We start from the raw sequence: 16,959 nt of genomic DNA on the forward strand, positions 1-16,959 counted from the left end.
ACGTAGGAGTGTGTGGTGGCAATAACTTGCGTTACTTTAACAGTGGGGAAAAAACCAAGGGCCGTTTTGGGGGAGCGTGTCCAGGGTGGGGCCTCGTGGGAGGCTGACCCGCCTCTGGTCTTTGCAGGAGTGCTGTGTGGCCGCCCTGGCCCAGGTGGAGCGCACGGACTTCCTGTCGCCCATGTGCATTGGCGAGGTGGCCCACGTCAGTGCAGAGATCACCTACACCTCCAAGCATTCAGTGGAGGTCCAGGTCCACGTGATGTCCGAAAACATCCTCACAGGTAACTTCCTCTTGCTGAGCCCGCCTGCGGGGTTGGGAGCAACGGTGACAGTAGAAATAAGGCAGCAGCCGCAGCCCACGTCCATTGAGGGCTGACTGCCCCTGGATGGTCCTAACACTGTCTTTGGGTGACCTCCCTGCATTTCCGCCTCCACCTGTGAGCAGGGACTTCTGCCGTCCTCGCTTCGTTTGCAGACGGGGAAACGGGGGCGCAGACGAGTTAGGCAACGAGCCCAGGGTACGGCCCCCCTGCCTTCCTGGGGAGGAAGGGGCCTGGCGGCCAGCTGGTCCGGGCAGAAGGGTGGGAACGGGCTGGGAGGGCGCGTGCCGCCCTCCGGCCCCCCTGCCGTCTCCCCAGCCCCCACCTTGCCCTTCCCTGCACGGTGGAGCTGCTACCCCTTGGAAGCTGCTGCCCCTTGGAAGGCGCTGCCCTGGCTTCTGCTCTGCTCCCCTGGGCCCCGCAAGGCAGGCCTAGGCTGGAGCTCCCTGGGCGAACCTTTGACTCTGCTTTGATCTGAATATTCTCTTCCTCGGAGTGGTAACCATGGAAACCCCTTCTCACCCTCCCACTGGGCACTGCAGGGGAGTGTGGCTTCGGTTCACAGTCACTGCTTTTTATAACGGAGATGCTGAGGCAGGCAGGCCCCTTGGGCCCCTCACTGCCCACTGCTTCGTCCCAGGCCACCCGCTGTCGCACCCAGAGGAGAGTCCGTGCTCATTCTAGAGGAAGGAGCTGCCTGGGTCCTTGTCCCTCCTCCCGATGCCCTCTCCTCAGCCGTGGCTGCCTGCAGAGCGCTGTGCTCAGAGATCTTTAACGGGCTCCAGGCTTCTCCCCAACACGGGCCAGGAGCTCAGTTATTCATCTGGAGCATTGCGGTGACCGCAGCAGGCCCAGCCACTGCACAGGGAACGACTAAGCCGAGCCACGGCCTGGGGCGGGGGTGGGGAGCGGTCAGTGGGCTTGTGCCCCATGTCCTGCGTCTGTGGCCTGAGCCCGGTCTTTGGCAGAAAGCTCTGGCATCTAAGGGACCTTGGATGCTGGTCTCGGGCTGTGGCACAGAAAGGGGTCCTCTGGCCCTGACTCCCCACGTTGGGGCTGGCAGCCCACTGGGAGGAGGCCCAGGGCAGGGCGGGGGTGGGCCCCTCCCTCCATCCCCCATCCCCCCTCCCCCCTCCACGTGACCCAGTCCTGCTCTCCTGGGCTGTGCTGGGGGTTGAGCCTCCCTGCTCCTGACACAAGAGGGGAAAGGGCCGTGCTTTCCCGTTGGCTCACGACAGCCGCGGACTCAGTCACTGATGAGTGAATGAATGAAGGAGTGGATGAGGCAGGAAGATTTGGGCCTCTGCGCTGAGGGGAAGCGGGCCTGTCTACAAGGACGTGCCCCAGCCCACTTTCTGCGGGATCCCCCCTCTGGGGGCAGGAGCGGGCAGGAGGCAGGCAGCGCTTGCCCAGAGCTGTGGTGGCAAGATGACAGCCCCCGCCCCGCAGTCAGGATGCTCCGCACCCGCCAGCGTCCCCAGCCGCCCTGACCCTGAAGGATGGACACGCAGAGCCTGAGCTGCCCCGAGAAGGAGAGAAGTGACTGAGGAGCACGGGCTCTCGGGACAGCGGGCCGGGCGTTGTGCTCGTGAGAGGGACCAAGCTCAGAGCACAGGGGCGCCGGCCAGCATTGCCCAGCCTTTCGAGATGGGGTGCGGGGGGCGAGGCTCCGGGAAGACCCCAGGGCCGGATCACAGGATGGGGACGGCGAGACCTGGAGCCCTGGGGCTGTGCCTTCTCTACAGTCTCAGTCACCTTGCCCGCCTTGCCCTGGAGCCCCTGCTGAAGGGCCGGGCGCCCCCTCCCTTACTCTCACATCCGGGTGCCCCTCTCTGGGTCTCAGCACCGTGTCTGTGCGTCTCTCAAACTCTCTCCGTCTTTCCATGTTTGGATCTGTGTGAGTCTCTTACTCTGGGACCCTGTGTCTCGAGGCCTTCCTGTCTTGATGCATCTCTGCCCGCGCGTCCACGAGGATGGGAGCCCTACGAGGGCAGGCCACGTGGCCGCCTGGTCCGGGGCAGGGCCGCCCAGCAGGTGCTCTGTGAACACGGGCCGGGTGGGCGGGTGGACTCGGACAGGTGGGGAGACCGGGCTGGGCGGACAGACAGGCAACCAGGCTGAACCCTGAAGCTGTTCGTGTGCCGTCTCCGTGTTTTGAGACCCCAGGGGGCAGAGCCCCCGTTCTGTGCGTCCCCCCCGCTCGGGGCCTTGCCGCCTGCCGTGAGGCAGCCGGGCGAGCATGCGCCCAGGCAGACAACCAGCAAACCTTTGCTCATTCATCTCCGGCAACTGTCACAATATTAAGCTAACTGGGACGTGATTGCTGCGAATCCCTCCAGAAAAGAGCTGGGAGCTCTCAAGATTTCAGAGTAGATGTTTCTAGCACTGCACTTGTCTTTTGATGGTTTTATTAAATGATAAAGTACAATTAGCGTGTTTTGCCTTATTTGCTCCACGGTGTTCATTTGGGTCTGGAGGAGGGCCACTTGGGGTTTCCATGGAAACCAGCTTGTCAGGCTGGCTCTAGCTGAGTCAAACAGGAAATCTTTATTCCCCAAAGCAGGTTGTCAGATTCACTCTGTCAAAGTGCAGTGAAGATATTTTTCCGTGTTATTTGCCTGTGGTCCTGGTGGTGCCGTGGAGCCCGGCCAGAGCGGTGGACATCCTGGCATGAGGAGCAGACCTGGGCGCCAGGGGCCTCACCCTCTTTCTAATTGACCCGCCAGGGCTTGGCTTGGTCCTCGGGGCTACGTTTAAGGGGAGGAAACTGAAGGCCCAGGTTCGCCTTGGGAAGGCAGGTCAGAAGGAACTGGTAGGAAGTGAGTTACTGAGGGGGACTTCAGGGCAAGCCCCCCGCCCCCGGGCTGCTCCTTGCTTCTCCACTTCCTCTCTCTGTCCTGCAGTTCTCCTGATCGCCACCACATTGGGAATCGTCCACGTTGAAGAGGCAACTCTAAAAGGCCTCCTTGAAAACACTTCTCTGAAATTACTGGGACCTGGGAGGTCCGGGTCTGTACTCAGAATGGCGTCGAGTTGCTGTGTGAGCCTAGGCAATCCCCTTGACCTCTCTGGGCTTCAAGCTCCTCCTGTACAAGTGAGGGGTGTGGACCAAGTGATCTGCAGGCTCCTTTGGCCCATGGTTTTCAGCCTAGACAGGCCTCCCGCCCTGACGGCACCACTCTGCCCTGAGGCTGGGCTCAGAGCCCCAAAGAAGGTTCTGTTTCCTGTCCTTCAGCCCAGAGCAGAAGCCAGCAGCCCACCGCCCTCTCTCAGCCCCCATTTGGAAGCTTCTGCATTGGAGCGCTGAGTCACCAGCAGCAAAAGTGTCTGGTGTGGCGCCTCCCACCTGGAAGGAGGTGGCCCTGGGGAAGGGAGGGGCCGCGGGGGCAGAGCTGTGATGAGCCGACCCCATGGCTGTGCTCTGGGCTGTGGCCCCGCTGCCTGGGTGGGCTCTGCCTCCACCGCCCCTCCGCCTCAGGTCCATGAGCTGCTTCCTGTCCAGCCGGAGCTCTTCTTGGTGGCCAGTCTGCCCCTCCCCACAGCCCTTCCCTCCCTCTCGCTCCGGAGGCTCCCGGGAGGCCTGTCTGGAGTCGGTGCCCTCCAGATGCGGGCCTTCCGAGTTAGAAAGTGCTAGAAAGCCGACAGGCCCAGGCCCCCCAGGCTTAGACCGGGTGACCTACAGTCTTTCCAGCAGCCTCAGGGTGGGGGCAGGCTGGAGGCCATGCCTCTCCCCGGTCTGTGCCCACACGTGCACCTCACGGCTGAAGAAGGCCTTGGGGGTGGGGGCCAGAGGTGGCATCGGCCCTGCCTGCCCTGTGCCCGGCGCCCTGCCGGCTCCCAGCCATCACTCACGTGTTTGTCTTCTCTGAAGGTACCAAAAAGCTGACCAATAAGGCCACCCTGTGGTATGTGCCCCTGTCGCTGAAGAACGTGGACAAGGTCCTGGAGGTGCCTCCGGTGGTGGTAAGGAGGCCCCTCCCACTTCTCCCGGGTGGGTGGCAGGGGCCCGGGTCCTAGGAGAGCAGCATCGGGCAGGGCTGGGCTGCAGCAGGAGGCTCAATGGGAAGGGGCGTCCCTCCTGGGATCCTTCATGCTGGGAATGCCAGTGGGGGCTGGCCTGGGCCCCGCGGACACCCCTCCCAGAGGAGCCTGGCCGGAGGGAAGGCGGGTGACGGGGCTGTGCCGGGCATCCAGTCCTGGGGGCACAGGCTGGGATGTCTCTGCTTCAGCCCTGCTCTCTCCCCCTGCCGTGTCTGCTTCCTGCCTTGGTTCCTCTCATATTGGTTTTGCTGTGGACAGAGGCATCTCTGGGCGAAGAGACTTGGCCATGTTCACTCCCGGGGGCCCCGCTGCAGGCAGGCTCGGGGGGCAGGCGTTTGGAGGGGGCACATTGGGCTGATAGAGGGATTTAGCTCCTTCCCTAACGGCACCCCAGTCCTCCTCGTGTGGCTCCCCTGGCCCAGGATGTCCCGAGGACACGCCTGAGCGGCTCTCCCCGGAGGCCTGGTGCTCTGCTCTAACCCCTGTGAGGGAGGGCCGTTCTCAGAGGGCCGGGGCCTGGCTTAGCAGTGTCTGCCCTCAGGGAGCATTTTTCTGTGGTCGAGACATCTGTAGAAGAAACTTTTAAGAATAATAAAACTGGGAACCAGACAGTTAGGAGCTGTATAGAGCAGTAAAAGGTCCCCAGCCTTTTTGGCACCAGGGACTGTTTCGTGGTAGACAATTTTTCCGTGGAAGGGGGGATGGATGGATAGCTCAGGCGGTAACGCGAGCAATGGGGGGCGGCAGATGAAGCTTCACTCGCTCACCCGCCGCTCACCTGCTGCGCGGCCTGGCTCCTAACAGGGGGTTGGGGACCCCTGGTATAGAGCACACGGAGGAACGGTCCCTGTCCCCTCCCCCCCACTGCAAGCCCTTCCCACCCCGTCTCCCCCACTGCGCACCTTCCTGTGGGCCTGGGTCACTTGGGGTGATGGGGGGCTTGCTCGTTGTGCTGCTGCGGATGTCAGCCCGGGGGCGTTCCCTGCCCTCTCCCTGTGCCAGCTCACATCTGACCTGGGACCCTGCCTGGGCCTCTATGGACGCAGTCCAGGCTCCGGCGGGGCGTTTCCCTGGGGGGTGACCAGCTGCTGGGCTCCAGCTGCCGTTTAGTCTAGACTTTAAAAAAGAATCTTGGTAGCAGGAGCTCTCTCCATGCAGAACAGGAAGTGTGCTTAGACCTTGGTCTGCATCAGGTTGGTGGTCCAGGGTTTGGTACCCTGAGGGCAGGGCGGTAGTGCCAGGAGCACCAGGCCAGCATCGGTGGCACCTGTCCCTCCACGTGTGAGGAGAGAGGGGCGCTCAGGGCCAGGGTGTGAGCCGGATGGTTCCCACGCTTCCCACCTGTTTGAGTTTTCTGGGGCTGCTGTGACACAGTCTGGGGAGCTTCAACAACCGAGTTCATTCTCTCCCAGTTCTGAGGCCAGAAGTCCACAATCAAGGCATGGGCAGGGCTGGGCTCCCACTGGAGGCTCTGCAGGGGATCCTTCCTTCCTCTTCCAGCTCCTGGGGGCTGCAGGCATTCCTTGGCTTGTGGGGGCATCACTCTAACCTCTGCTTCTCTTGTCATCTGGCTGAGTTCCCGTGTGTGTGTGTGTGTGTGTGTGTGTGTGCGCGCGTCTGTGTGTGTGCGTGTGCACGTGTCTTAACTAATTACACCTGCACAGACCCTAGTTCTCAAAAAGGTCACATGCACAGGTCCCACGTGGACAGGAATTTTGACAGGACACCGTTCAACCCAGAACATTGGCCTTCAGTCCAGCCCACCTCTGTCTCTCTCTCTCTCTGTCTCTCTCTCCAGCTCTCTCTCCGTCTCTGTCTCTCTGTGTTCCCCCCACCCCGCCCCCATTCTTCCTGGAGCTGCTCTCCTCTCTGCTGCTGGCAAGATGGAAATTGCATCATTTTCAAGCAGCACTAACTGAGGGGTTTTCAAACCCAAGAAGCAGGCGTGAGTCTGAGGCGCAGTGACGGTTCCCTTTAGAGATTACAAGCATGCTAACCCCTGCTTTCATCTTTCCCACTAAGCACTTGGTGTTAAATTAGCCACATCACATGTAAACACTCAGGCACATTATTTAACTGATCTAATTTTCAGATGCTACACAGTTTAGAAATCTCTAGCAGGCCATATCTCTGGTTTCAGCACCACATGGTGGATCTTAAGGGGTTGCTGCTGAAGGGAGATTCCTGGGCCAAACACATTAGCTTTTGTTTCCTTCTGGCTTCTCAGGGGCCTGAGTGCTGAGAGCCAGTGGGTTTTTAGCCAGTGGCGGGGAGTGAGGAGGGGCGGGTGGGCAGTGTCAGTCTCCGCTGTCCCTGCAGGGACAGGGCAGCTCTCTGTATCACCCCTCTCATCCCCTGCCCTCCCTCCCACCTTCTGGCGGAGACCCCGGTAGCTTTCCCATTCCCTTTGTTTAGCCGAGTTTGATAAGACATAAATATCCACTCTGCCCGTGTTAGAGGCGAGTGTCGGAAGCCCCCCATCGGGTGCAGAGAGAGCTCCAGATGGGAGAAGCCACACGGCTCCCAGCTGCAGCCATTGCTAATGTTTATTTGCACTTTCTTCCCCCCACACATGCTAGGCCCACGTATAAGCCTTCAGATGATTTGAACTATTTTCGTTTCATCATTTCATTTGAAATGTTTCACTCTGCTCTTTTCATTGGCACGGCGCAGCTGAGTCACGCGATATCGGGTCCTGGAAAGCTCGGGTCTGGCTCTCGTGGGCATTTATGCTCAGGTGCTGGTAGCTTGGCCATCCGACTTCCTTATGTCCTGCCAGCCTCCCCCTGCCGGCCCTGCACAGGTAGCAGTCATTTATTAAGAACACTCACGTCTCTCTGTCTACGTGTGTATCTTACGTCCCACACAGGCACATATATTACACACAGGTTGATCATACGTATATCTCACACGTACACATACATAGATATCTCACACACAGAACACGCATCTCACACACACACACACACACCCGCTGTCACACATACATGTGCGTGTGTAGACCGACCACATGTGTGCGTCTCCCTGGGGGAAGCCCACCTCCCCCCCTGCAGTGTCACTCAGTGAGGACTTTGTCACTTTGCTCCACCTCTTGCCCCAGGGAACAGTGACCTCAGTGGCCCTGTGATGGAAAAAGAGACCCCTGCGGTGGCCGGGGACAGCTGTGGCCCCCGAGAGGCTGGGGGCCATTGGAGAGTGGACACTGGTTTTTATCGGTGTCTAAACGTGAGCTTGAGTTAAAAGGCCCGCACTGACTGTTGCCTTGGACGTTTGAGCTTAGCTGTCTCCTGCTTCCAAACAGCTGAGTTTGATGAGTCCGTGGGGGTGAGAGTTGAGTGCCAGCCCATCATCAGGATGTTCCCATGATGTTGTCCCCAGATTTAAAGCCAGCAGGAGGCGTTTGTTTGTGAACAGGCTGTGTTTTCTTGGTCCTCGCCACCCGTGTCAGGACCGGGGCCCTCATCGGTCCCCGTGTGACTGCAGAGGTCTGAGGAGTGTGCTGGACACGAGGATTTATTAGACTGTGGAGGTTGGCTCGTTTTTCAAAAGTCTCTTAAAAAGGCATTTCTTGAGGACACGTAAGACATCCTTGAGTTTTACTAGAAAGGCACAGCACAAACTCTACACTTAGAGGCATTGCTCTGTGTGGTGGGACGTGGGGGAACCATCTGTTTATGGAGGAAGAGGCTTTATCCACGGCGACTTGAATACTCACCATGCTTTGTTTCTTTTGAACAAACCACTCAGCTCCTTTCACAGCCTCCTTTAGAGACGGGGTCGCAAGCCCAAGATAATGGTAATTAAGCCATGGAATGTGTTCAGACCTGGGCAGTTTTGGAGCAGAGCCACGAGCAGGAAAAGCAAGATGTTTAAAAGCGGCTTTTGGAGGAAGGTCTGAAATTGCAGGGGGCAGAGAGGAGCACACGGGGCCCTGAGCCTGGCGGCTATTCCGCAGGCTTAGCAGGAGATGCAGGTAGAATGGATGGAAGGGCAGCAGTCAGAGCCCATCAGAAGGAGAGCGGCTAGGCAGGGGTCAGCAGGGAGGGTGAGGCCGGTCAGGGGGCCTGTGGACCCCGGGCCTGTCTGATGGATCCCAGGGTAGGGGGTGTCCCCTACACTGGGCCCCAGGACGGTGGGCACCAGAGGGCCCGACATTCTCCATTGTGCCAACCTTGATTGTCACCTTTATTTTTAACTTCTTGGGTCAGAACCCCTGTGATCCATTAGGAAAGCGTCAGGGGGGCTGTTTTAGCTTTGGTGGGTGTCAGCTGGCCAGGAGTCAGCAGAGTGAGGCTGCCCAGTGTTAGGGGCACACGGGGACCTGTTCCCTCCTCTCCCTGTTTGTGGGAGAGGGGGTGCAGCCTTCCTGGGGCTCCCTGACTCTGTAGTTCTATGTCCAGGAAAGAATCCCAGGAAGGAATGGGGTAGGTATAACATGGTAAGTGGCTGAGATTGTCAGTATGATTTTTTTTTATATACATTTATTTATGTATTTATTTTTGGCTGCGTTGGGTCTTCGTTGCTGCGCGCGGGCTTTCTCTAGTTGCGGCGAGCGGGGGCTGCTCTTCATTGCGTTGCGCGGGCTTCTCATTGCGGTGGCTTGTCTTGTTGCGAAGCACGGGCTCTAGGTGCGTGGGCTTCAGTAGTTGCAACACGCAGGCTCAGTAGTTGTGGCTCGCGGGCTCTAGAGCGCAGACTCAGTAGTTGTGGCGCACGGGCTTAGTTGCTCCGCAGCGTGTGGGATCTTCCCGGACCAGGGCTCAAACCCGTGTCCCCTGCATTAGCAGGCGGATTCTTAACGACTGCGCCACCAGGGAAGTCCCTGATATTGTTTTAATGGTCAAAAATTGGGAGCAAACTAAAGGCCCAGATATGACGGATCCATCACATAAATTATGGTAGGAGGATACAGGGAGAGGAGGAAATACCATGACTTTGAACTTCACATACAGCATGGCAGTACCTTTCATTTATACCCGGGCATGAAAATAATTCTAGGGAGGACGTAACGCAAACATTTGACCCAGGCACTCTTGCAGGGGGAAGAATACATGATATTTTCCCCTTCTCTGTGTTTTCGTTATTTATATTAAACATATACTATCAGAGAAAGAATAGACAGTTCCAGTCACAGAAAGGCAGCGCGCACAGCAGCCGAGCCTGGGGCCCGGACCTGACCCTCTCCCGTGCCCCCCGCAGTACTCCCGGCAGGGGCAGGAGGAGGAGGGCCGCAAGCGCTACGAGGCCCAGAAGCTGGAGCGCATGGAGACCACGTGGCGGAACGGGGACATCATCCAGCCCGTCCTGAACCCAGGTAGGAGCTGGGGTGTGGGCCGGGGCCGAGGCAGCGCAGCCACTTCACGAGCGTCCTCTTCCTGGGCCGGTGCGTCCCCTGGTGCTGTCTCCTGGGACAGGCCCTGGGGTCCCCGGAGCACTGTCCCCTTGGCCCTGCACCTTGCAAGCCCCTTCCCAGTCGCACAGCCGACCATGGGGATGGGGGGACAACCCCGCAGGCCTCGGTGCGTCTGCTCCCGTAGAGTGCTGACCTGGAGGCCCCCGTGGGGAGAGGCCCTGCTGCCCAGGCAGAGGGACGCACGCCTGGCCACGGAGAATTTGTCCCCCAAGTTCGCCTGAGAGTGTGTTCTGGACGGGATTTCCAGCTCATGAAAAAGACAGAAGGGCAGCAGCGTTTCCCACATTGTTGTTCCCCGGCCCGCCGCCCAGACGCGGCCTCAAGTTAGACAGACTCTGAGCGCCCGGGGCTGCTGCCTTCCAGTCTTCATCCTTGTGCCTGTAAGTCCGGGCTGTCGGCTTTAACAGGACGCGCCTCCACAGTCCAAACAGGTGAGGGAGGCTTCCCGAGTCCCTGCCAGAACACCGTGCAGGGCTGGGCCTGGGGGCTTGGGGCCTGGCGACGCACATCACCCTCCTCTGCACACACAGTGACCACGTCTTACCGTGTGGAGAGCGGGCTGCACGCCCTCAACCTCCCCGTGTTGGCCGGGCTCCTGTGATGAGTGTCCACGTTCCATGTTGGGTCCCGGAGCGACTCCTCAGGGGCCCTGCACGCGGGTGCTGTGGCTCCTGATCTGGTCCTGGACTGCCGTCTGAGCACTGGCCCCAGGGCGTCCCTCTGCTGCTCCATGTGCCCTGGGCTCTGCCCGCTTGCCACTAAGGAGGAGCGCGGTGAGCTCTAGTGCAGGGGCTGGAGAAAGCTCCGTCTGCCCGCCCGCCTGCCTTCCTGGCTGCAGCCCACCTTTGGCATCAGGGTGGGTGTAGGGGGTCGGGACTGGTGAACACCTCGCAGGCGTGCAGACTAGGACAGGACTTTCTGGGTTTCGGATTCTGTCGTTTATCGGGGGTGCGCTTGACACCTCTGGCAGTGTCTGTGCGGCTTGTGTAGGGCTCCCCTCATGCTCATCCTTCCTGAGTGCCACCCTCACCTGCCCACAGTGAAGGCCAGGGCACTGGAGGTTGGTGTCCTTACTGTTCTGCTTTTTTATTTATTTTATTTATTTATTTTTGGCTGCATTGGGTCTTCGCTGATGCATGCGGGCTTTCTCTAGTTGCGGCCAGCGGGGGCTTACTCTTTGTCGTCGTGCGCGGGCTTCTCACTGCGGTGGCTTGTCTTGTTGCGGAGCACGGGTTCTAGGCGTGTGGGCTTCAGTAGTTGTGGCACGCGGGCTCAGTAGTTGTGGCTCGTGGGCTCTAGAGCGCAGGCTCAGTAGTTGTGGTGCACGGGCTTAGTGGCTCCGTGGCGTGTGGGACCTTCCCGGACCAGGGCTCAAACCCATGTCCCCTGCATTGGCAGGCGGATTCTTAACCACTGTGCCACCAGGGAAGTCCACTGTTCTGCATTTTCAACAAACACCAAAAAAAAAAAAAAAAAAAAAAGGAAGAAAAGAAAAACCTATTGGTATAATAAAATGTTGCTGTTTTGATGAAACCTGATAAAGTTGTATCTTTTAACAATAAAATGTAAATAGACGGTAGTCCACAGGCCTGCAGGCTCTTGTGATGACTCAAGTGTATCCAGGCGCTGGGACACATGCCACCATCAGGCAGCAACCTCAGGCCCAGCCTCTGCTTTCAGGAGGCAGGTCAGGCAAAGGCACGGAGGACTGCAGAGGGACGCAGAGGGGCCGAGAGGCCTCGGGAAAGGCACAGACTCGGTGCCGGGCGCGTTCCTGGGAGAGAGGCTGGAGCGGGCCAAAGGCAGCACTCCTCACCCTGGAAGACAGGTCCTCGCCCAGTCCCTGGGCCCTGTGACTGTGACCTTATTCGCAGAAGGGGCCTTTGCAGGTGGAATCAAGTTAAGGACCTCAAGATGAGGTCGTCCTGTGTTACCCACAAACGTGGGGAGGGCCCCAAATCCAACGAGGACCCCAAATTCTGTAAGAGACAGAAGGGTAGAGACAGCGTCAGCCCAAAAGCAGCAAAGAGGGGAGCTCAGAAGAGGTGCTGGCTGGCATCTGGGGGCTGGACCCACCTGTCCTTGGGCGGTTACTGGCCAGTGCTGCATGGAGGCTGGGGCCGAAGGCTCAGTCTTGAGCTGTGAGAGGCATGAGGTTCATCCTGGTTTACTCCTTTGACTGACTGACTGGGGAACTAAGATTACTCAGGGTTTTCAGTCAGTTTAAGTTCCTTCGCTCATGAGATAATTTCTGTTTGCCATCCTCTGATTGTAAACCTGATCCATGATGTTTTTCGGGATCTGTTGTTCTCTAATGAGATTAGTGGAAAGTGGCTTCTCAATCTCAAGGTTTCTTGATAGGTTTTTACAAGCTTTTATTTTTTCCTTTTCTGGCCCTAATAAAAGCGCAGCTTTGGGCTTCCCTGGTGGCGCAGTGGTTGAGAGTCTGCCTGCCGATGCGGGGGACATGGGTTCGTGCCCCAGTCCGGGAAGATCCCACATGCCGCGGAGCGGCTGGGCCCGTGAGCCATGGCCGCTGAGCCTGCGCGTCCGGAGCCTGTGCTCCGCAGCGGGAGAGGCCACAGCGGTGAGAGGCCCGCGTACCGCAAAAACAAACAAACAAACAAACAAAAAAAACGCATCTTTCTCAGCAATAGGGACTGGCTTTTAACCACTTCTTAAGGAAGTCACATATCCATTCTCTGGACTTTTTGAATACTACAGTGTGCTCTTGTCACTGGGGTCTTCTAACACTCTCCCCCTTCCTGGGAGGACCCCCGCCCCGCCCTGATGAGGCAGGCTTGGCCCGAGAGTTGCCACCCGCCCCGCGCCGGCAAGGCCCTCTGGACCTGCCGCTCCCTGTTACTTTTGAAACCAGAATCACATTTCAGCCTCTGTGGCTGTTGCCTAGCAATCCCCACAAGGGGCCAACCTCCTCTTTCAGGTGTCTTTTCAGAGAGTCTGGGAGTTCTTTACAGGCCCAATTTTTCTTATTGTTTTCTCCATCTGATGAGACAAAATACAATTTCCTTGAATTCTTCAACCCATGGCCATTAGTTGTCCAGCTTTAACCGTGTAGGGACTGTTTGGCCACGTGACCCACCATCTTTCTGGGAGCTGTTGGGTTTATGACAAAATCAGCCCTGGGACTTCCCTGGTGGTCCAGTGGTAAAGAATCCGCCTTCCAATGCAGGGGATGCAGGTTTGATCCCTCGTTAGGGAACTAAGATCCAACATGCCACGGGGCAACTAAGCCCGTGCGCCACAACTACTGAGCTCACGCGCCTCAACTAGGGCCCGCGTCCCGTAAACTACAGAGCCCACGCGCTCTTGGACCCGCGTGCCGTTAACTAGAGAAGAGAAAACCCGCACGCCACAACTAGAGAGAAGCCCGCGCACCACAACGAAGAGCCCGCGTGCCTCAACAAGGTCCTGTGTGCTGCAGCTAAAACCCGACGCAGCCAAAAGTAAATAAAATAAATAAGTAAATAAAAAATAAACCTTAAAAAACCAGCCCTGCCTCTTCCCCGGCCTTTGTGTTTGAAGCAGTGTTCACCTCTAAGTCCGGTCCCCACTACCGGGACAGCCGGGGTCTTGGTGAGTCACACCCACCCCTCATCCCTGCTCAGGCCCTGGACCCTGCCTCCCTGAGGTCAGCCAGTGCCCGGCCACCCCCGCAGGCTGATCAGCCCGGAGCCGCCCCTAAGAGTGCTTGGTGCCCGTTAGGGGCTTGCGCTGGGTGGGAGAGCCTTCTCCCCAGGGTCTGGCCAGGCCCCGTCACCCCACTCCCAGCAGCACTTGACCTGGGGGGCGTTGGGGAGGCAGGAGGAGGAATACAGGGTCTGGAGCCGGACCTCTGGGCTTGGATCCCGGCTCTGCGCCGTGGGGACTTAGCCCTTCTCTGCCTCAGGTTCGTCGGCTGCAAGCACGGAAGAGGGAGTTCTGTGCTCGTCTCTGGCTGCCCTGGGGACCTAACTCAGGTTCTGGACCTCATTTTGAAATCGCAGGTTCAAAGATTAGGCACTGCATTAGTCAAGGTCATTGTAGCTGCTTACACTCTAAAATCCTAGCTCCTAATAACTCAGTAGAGGTTTATTTCCTGTGAACTCCTAATCGGGGGATCTCCTCCAGGAGGTGGGGACTCGGGATTCAGGCCCTTTGGTCCTGTAGCTCCACACCTTTTATCAGGTAGCTCTCGGGGCACCTCGGGAGGGGAAAGAGCAGGGAGGCTCCCCTCTCGGGCGTTTTGACGGCTTGGGCCTGGATGCAGCACTTCCACTCACTCTCCTGTGGCAGGAGAGCAGCCGTGCAGCGGAGAGGGTGGAAACGTGGTCCAGCCGTGCACGGGGGAGGGTGAGGAGAGGGGCTGCCCAGTCCTGTCTTCTGGTCACACGTGGTACACCTCACCCTCAAGGACAGCGACCTGGAATCCTGTCCAGTCCCACCATCCATTCGTTAAGGCAGTGCTGGCAGCGATCACGGATAAGCCCCAGGTGTCTGTGCCTTGACCTTGAACTTCGAAGATCCTCTTCACGTTTCCCTGTAGTTCCCCTAAGAAACAGGACGTGAAGAACGGGGGAAAGGCCACTGAGGACAGGAAGTGCCTGATCCAGGGGCTGTGAACCCACAGACACGGTCCCACTCTGCAGAGCCCCGTTGAGTTACAGGCCACAGCCCAGGATAGGAGGACCTGGGTGTTGGGTGCGTAGGTGTATTTTTTTTTCCCATCAGAATTGTGGTGTTTTCTCTCGTTGGAAGCTCATCAGTGCCAGTTCCAAGCACACTGAATCATTAGACACGGCTTAACTGATACTTTAAACATGACTGCAGAACGGTGGGGGGCATCTCTTTGACCAGGTTGTTATAGTCATTTCAAGTGGCTTGTCATTCGAATAAGTAGATAGTTGACATGACAAAGATTTTTGTATGCTATTTCCATTGTTGGAAATTTTTAAAAACTCTTTTGTCATCGTGCACACACAAACCTCTCAGCTGGTCAGAACAGCTCCCGAGAGCAGGCCAGGCTTGAGGCTTTTCGTTTGCATTCGTGCTGTAAAGTAGCTACTGGGATGTCTTCTATGAGTGGGACCCAAAGCAAAGAAAGCATAGGAGGGCACCCCGGGGCTCTTGGGCCCTGTTTATCCTTTGAAGAGAGAGGCCCAAGGGAGACAGTCCTTGGAGATCAGGGGTGTCGTGGGCTGGCAGCGCTGGCCTGGAGTGTTTCTCTGATGGCTCTGGTGGCAGAGGGACTTCGCTGGCATCCTCTGTGGCCCTTGGGCTGTGCCCCTCCACCCCGTCTCCCCAGGCCATCTGAAGCCCCGAGGCCAGAGTAGGCGTGGCCCTGGGTGCACCCTTGACTGGCCGGGGCTGTTACCCGCACTTCCTGAGCACAAGGAGGGTTTCGGGTGCGTCTTCTCCACTTGGAGTGAAATTAGGAACCGGGCAGGGCAGAGTTCTGGACGCCTTCTCAGGGCCTCCCTTCTCATCCCGCGCAGCGTGTCCGGCCACATTACCCGAGGCCCAGATGGTCTCGGATGGTCCAGGCCATTCTGGACGCCCCGGGGCCTGGGAGGCAGCTGAGAGAGGAAGCATCTCCTCCCTACGGTCGTCTGCATCCCCGGGGACGCCAGGGGACCCTGGAGCTCCCCTCCCAGAGCCTTTGGAGTCATCCTGTCATCTGTTGGCTGGTTTTAGATAGCATCCTTGCACACCTGCTCCCACGGGGCCCACACGCGGGTGGGTGGGCTGGACGGCCGAGTCCTCAGACTGTGGCCTCTCGGGACGGAGTTCTCCACTCAGCTGCTGACCACCAGCTCCTGACGCCGCGACAGGCTGCTGCTTTCGACGTCCCCGGCTTAAGGGTTCACCCGGCGGGGGGGGGGAGCTGGGACCTCCTGTGGTGGCTGGCGCCCGCCTCTGCCAGTCACACTGAGCCATGGAAGCAGGCTGGTCGCCAGAACCCCCGGAGGTGGGACTTGACTGTGGATAATAACGAGAGACCCCTCCCCCCATCCCACCCCGCACCCCAGGCTGCAGCCGCTTCATTGCTTCTGACACAGCCGAGGGCCCTTCCGGCTGAGAGCGTCCGGAGATGCTTGAGTCCTTCCCGTAGGGGCTTCTCAGAGCAGACGGCACTTCACACGCGAGCTCAGAGCTTGAGTCTAAACCTGTCTAAGCCGTGAGGCTTGAGAACAAATAGAAAATACCTTGAGTTCGGAAGTCAATCCTTAAGGCCCCAGCTCACCGGAACTCCAGTTTTTCCCACTTCGTGACCCCTTCAGGCAACCACACAGTCTGAGATCCCACGTGGAGAAGCATCAGAAAAAGTCTCGGAGGCAACTGTCGGCACTTAAGAGACCCAGGCCCCGACCTCAGGGTTGGCTCCCCTTCTGGCTCCTGAGCAGCGTTACTTCCTGCACAGACTTTTGTGTCCACCGCCGGAGACAGGAAGGGCCTTTCTTCACCTGCAGGCTGTCCCAGCCGTTCGGGGGCCGGCAGGCTGGCTTCCTCGGCAGCTTGGGCTTGCTGGGGCAGGAAGGGGCTACCCTTTCTGAGTGCCAGCTGTCCGGGCAGGAAACAAACGGGCGTCATCCCTCCCGGAAGGCTTTGGGAAGGTGGAAGCAGGCACAGCAGTGGGGTCTGCTCAGAAGACCCACCCCGTTGGAAGAGTCTGTGTCGAGGGATAGTATCGGTTTCTGGAGATGGGGCTTTATTTCATCTTTTTTTTTTTTTTTTTTTGCGGTACGCGGGCCTCTCACTGCTGTGGCCTCTCCCGTTGCGGAGCACAGGCCCCGGATGCGCAGGCTCAGCAGCCATGGCTCACGGGCCCAGCCGCTTGGCAGCATGTGGGATCCTCCCGGACCGGGGCACGAACCCGTGTCCCCTGCATTGGCAGGCGGACTCTCAACCACTGCGCCACCAGGGAAGCCCTCATCTTTTTTTTGAAGTGCAGCCTCTTACAGATATTTCAGCAGCAGCAGTGCCGCGTGGGTGAGGGATGCCCCCAGAGACTTGGTGCTCTGGGAAGATGAACGGGGGACACTGGAGGAAAGGCCAGCACACCTTTCGGTGCAGTGTCTCCGGGGCCGGGTCGGGACTGAGGGCTGGCAGGAGTCCCAGGGTGAGGTCTAGGGATGCACGTCTGTGGCGTCTCTGTCCAGTTCCGTGTCTCCACCTACCGTT

General features: G+C 58.6%; 1 protein-coding gene across 3 annotated transcripts in view; it reads left to right on the forward strand.

Annotated features, from left to right (window-relative positions):
• ACOT7 (acyl-CoA thioesterase 7) overlaps window positions 1-16,959 on the forward strand; it is a 91,019-nt gene that overhangs the window by 24,930 nt on the left and 49,130 nt on the right. For all 3 annotated transcript variants that reach the window (XM_033844117.2, XM_073796853.1, XM_073796851.1), the window contains exons 3-5: window positions 128-284; window positions 4,195-4,286; window positions 9,564-9,678. In XM_033844117.2, coding sequence (XP_033700008.1) covers window positions 128-284; window positions 4,195-4,286; window positions 9,564-9,678 — 364 coding nt within the window. The remainder of the gene's footprint in view (window positions 1-127; window positions 285-4,194; window positions 4,287-9,563; window positions 9,679-16,959) is intronic.

Source organism: Tursiops truncatus, chromosome 1 (genome assembly GCF_011762595.2).
Source record: "Tursiops truncatus isolate mTurTru1 chromosome 1, mTurTru1.mat.Y, whole genome shotgun sequence".
Lineage (NCBI taxonomy): Eukaryota > Metazoa > Chordata > Mammalia > Artiodactyla > Delphinidae > Tursiops > Tursiops truncatus.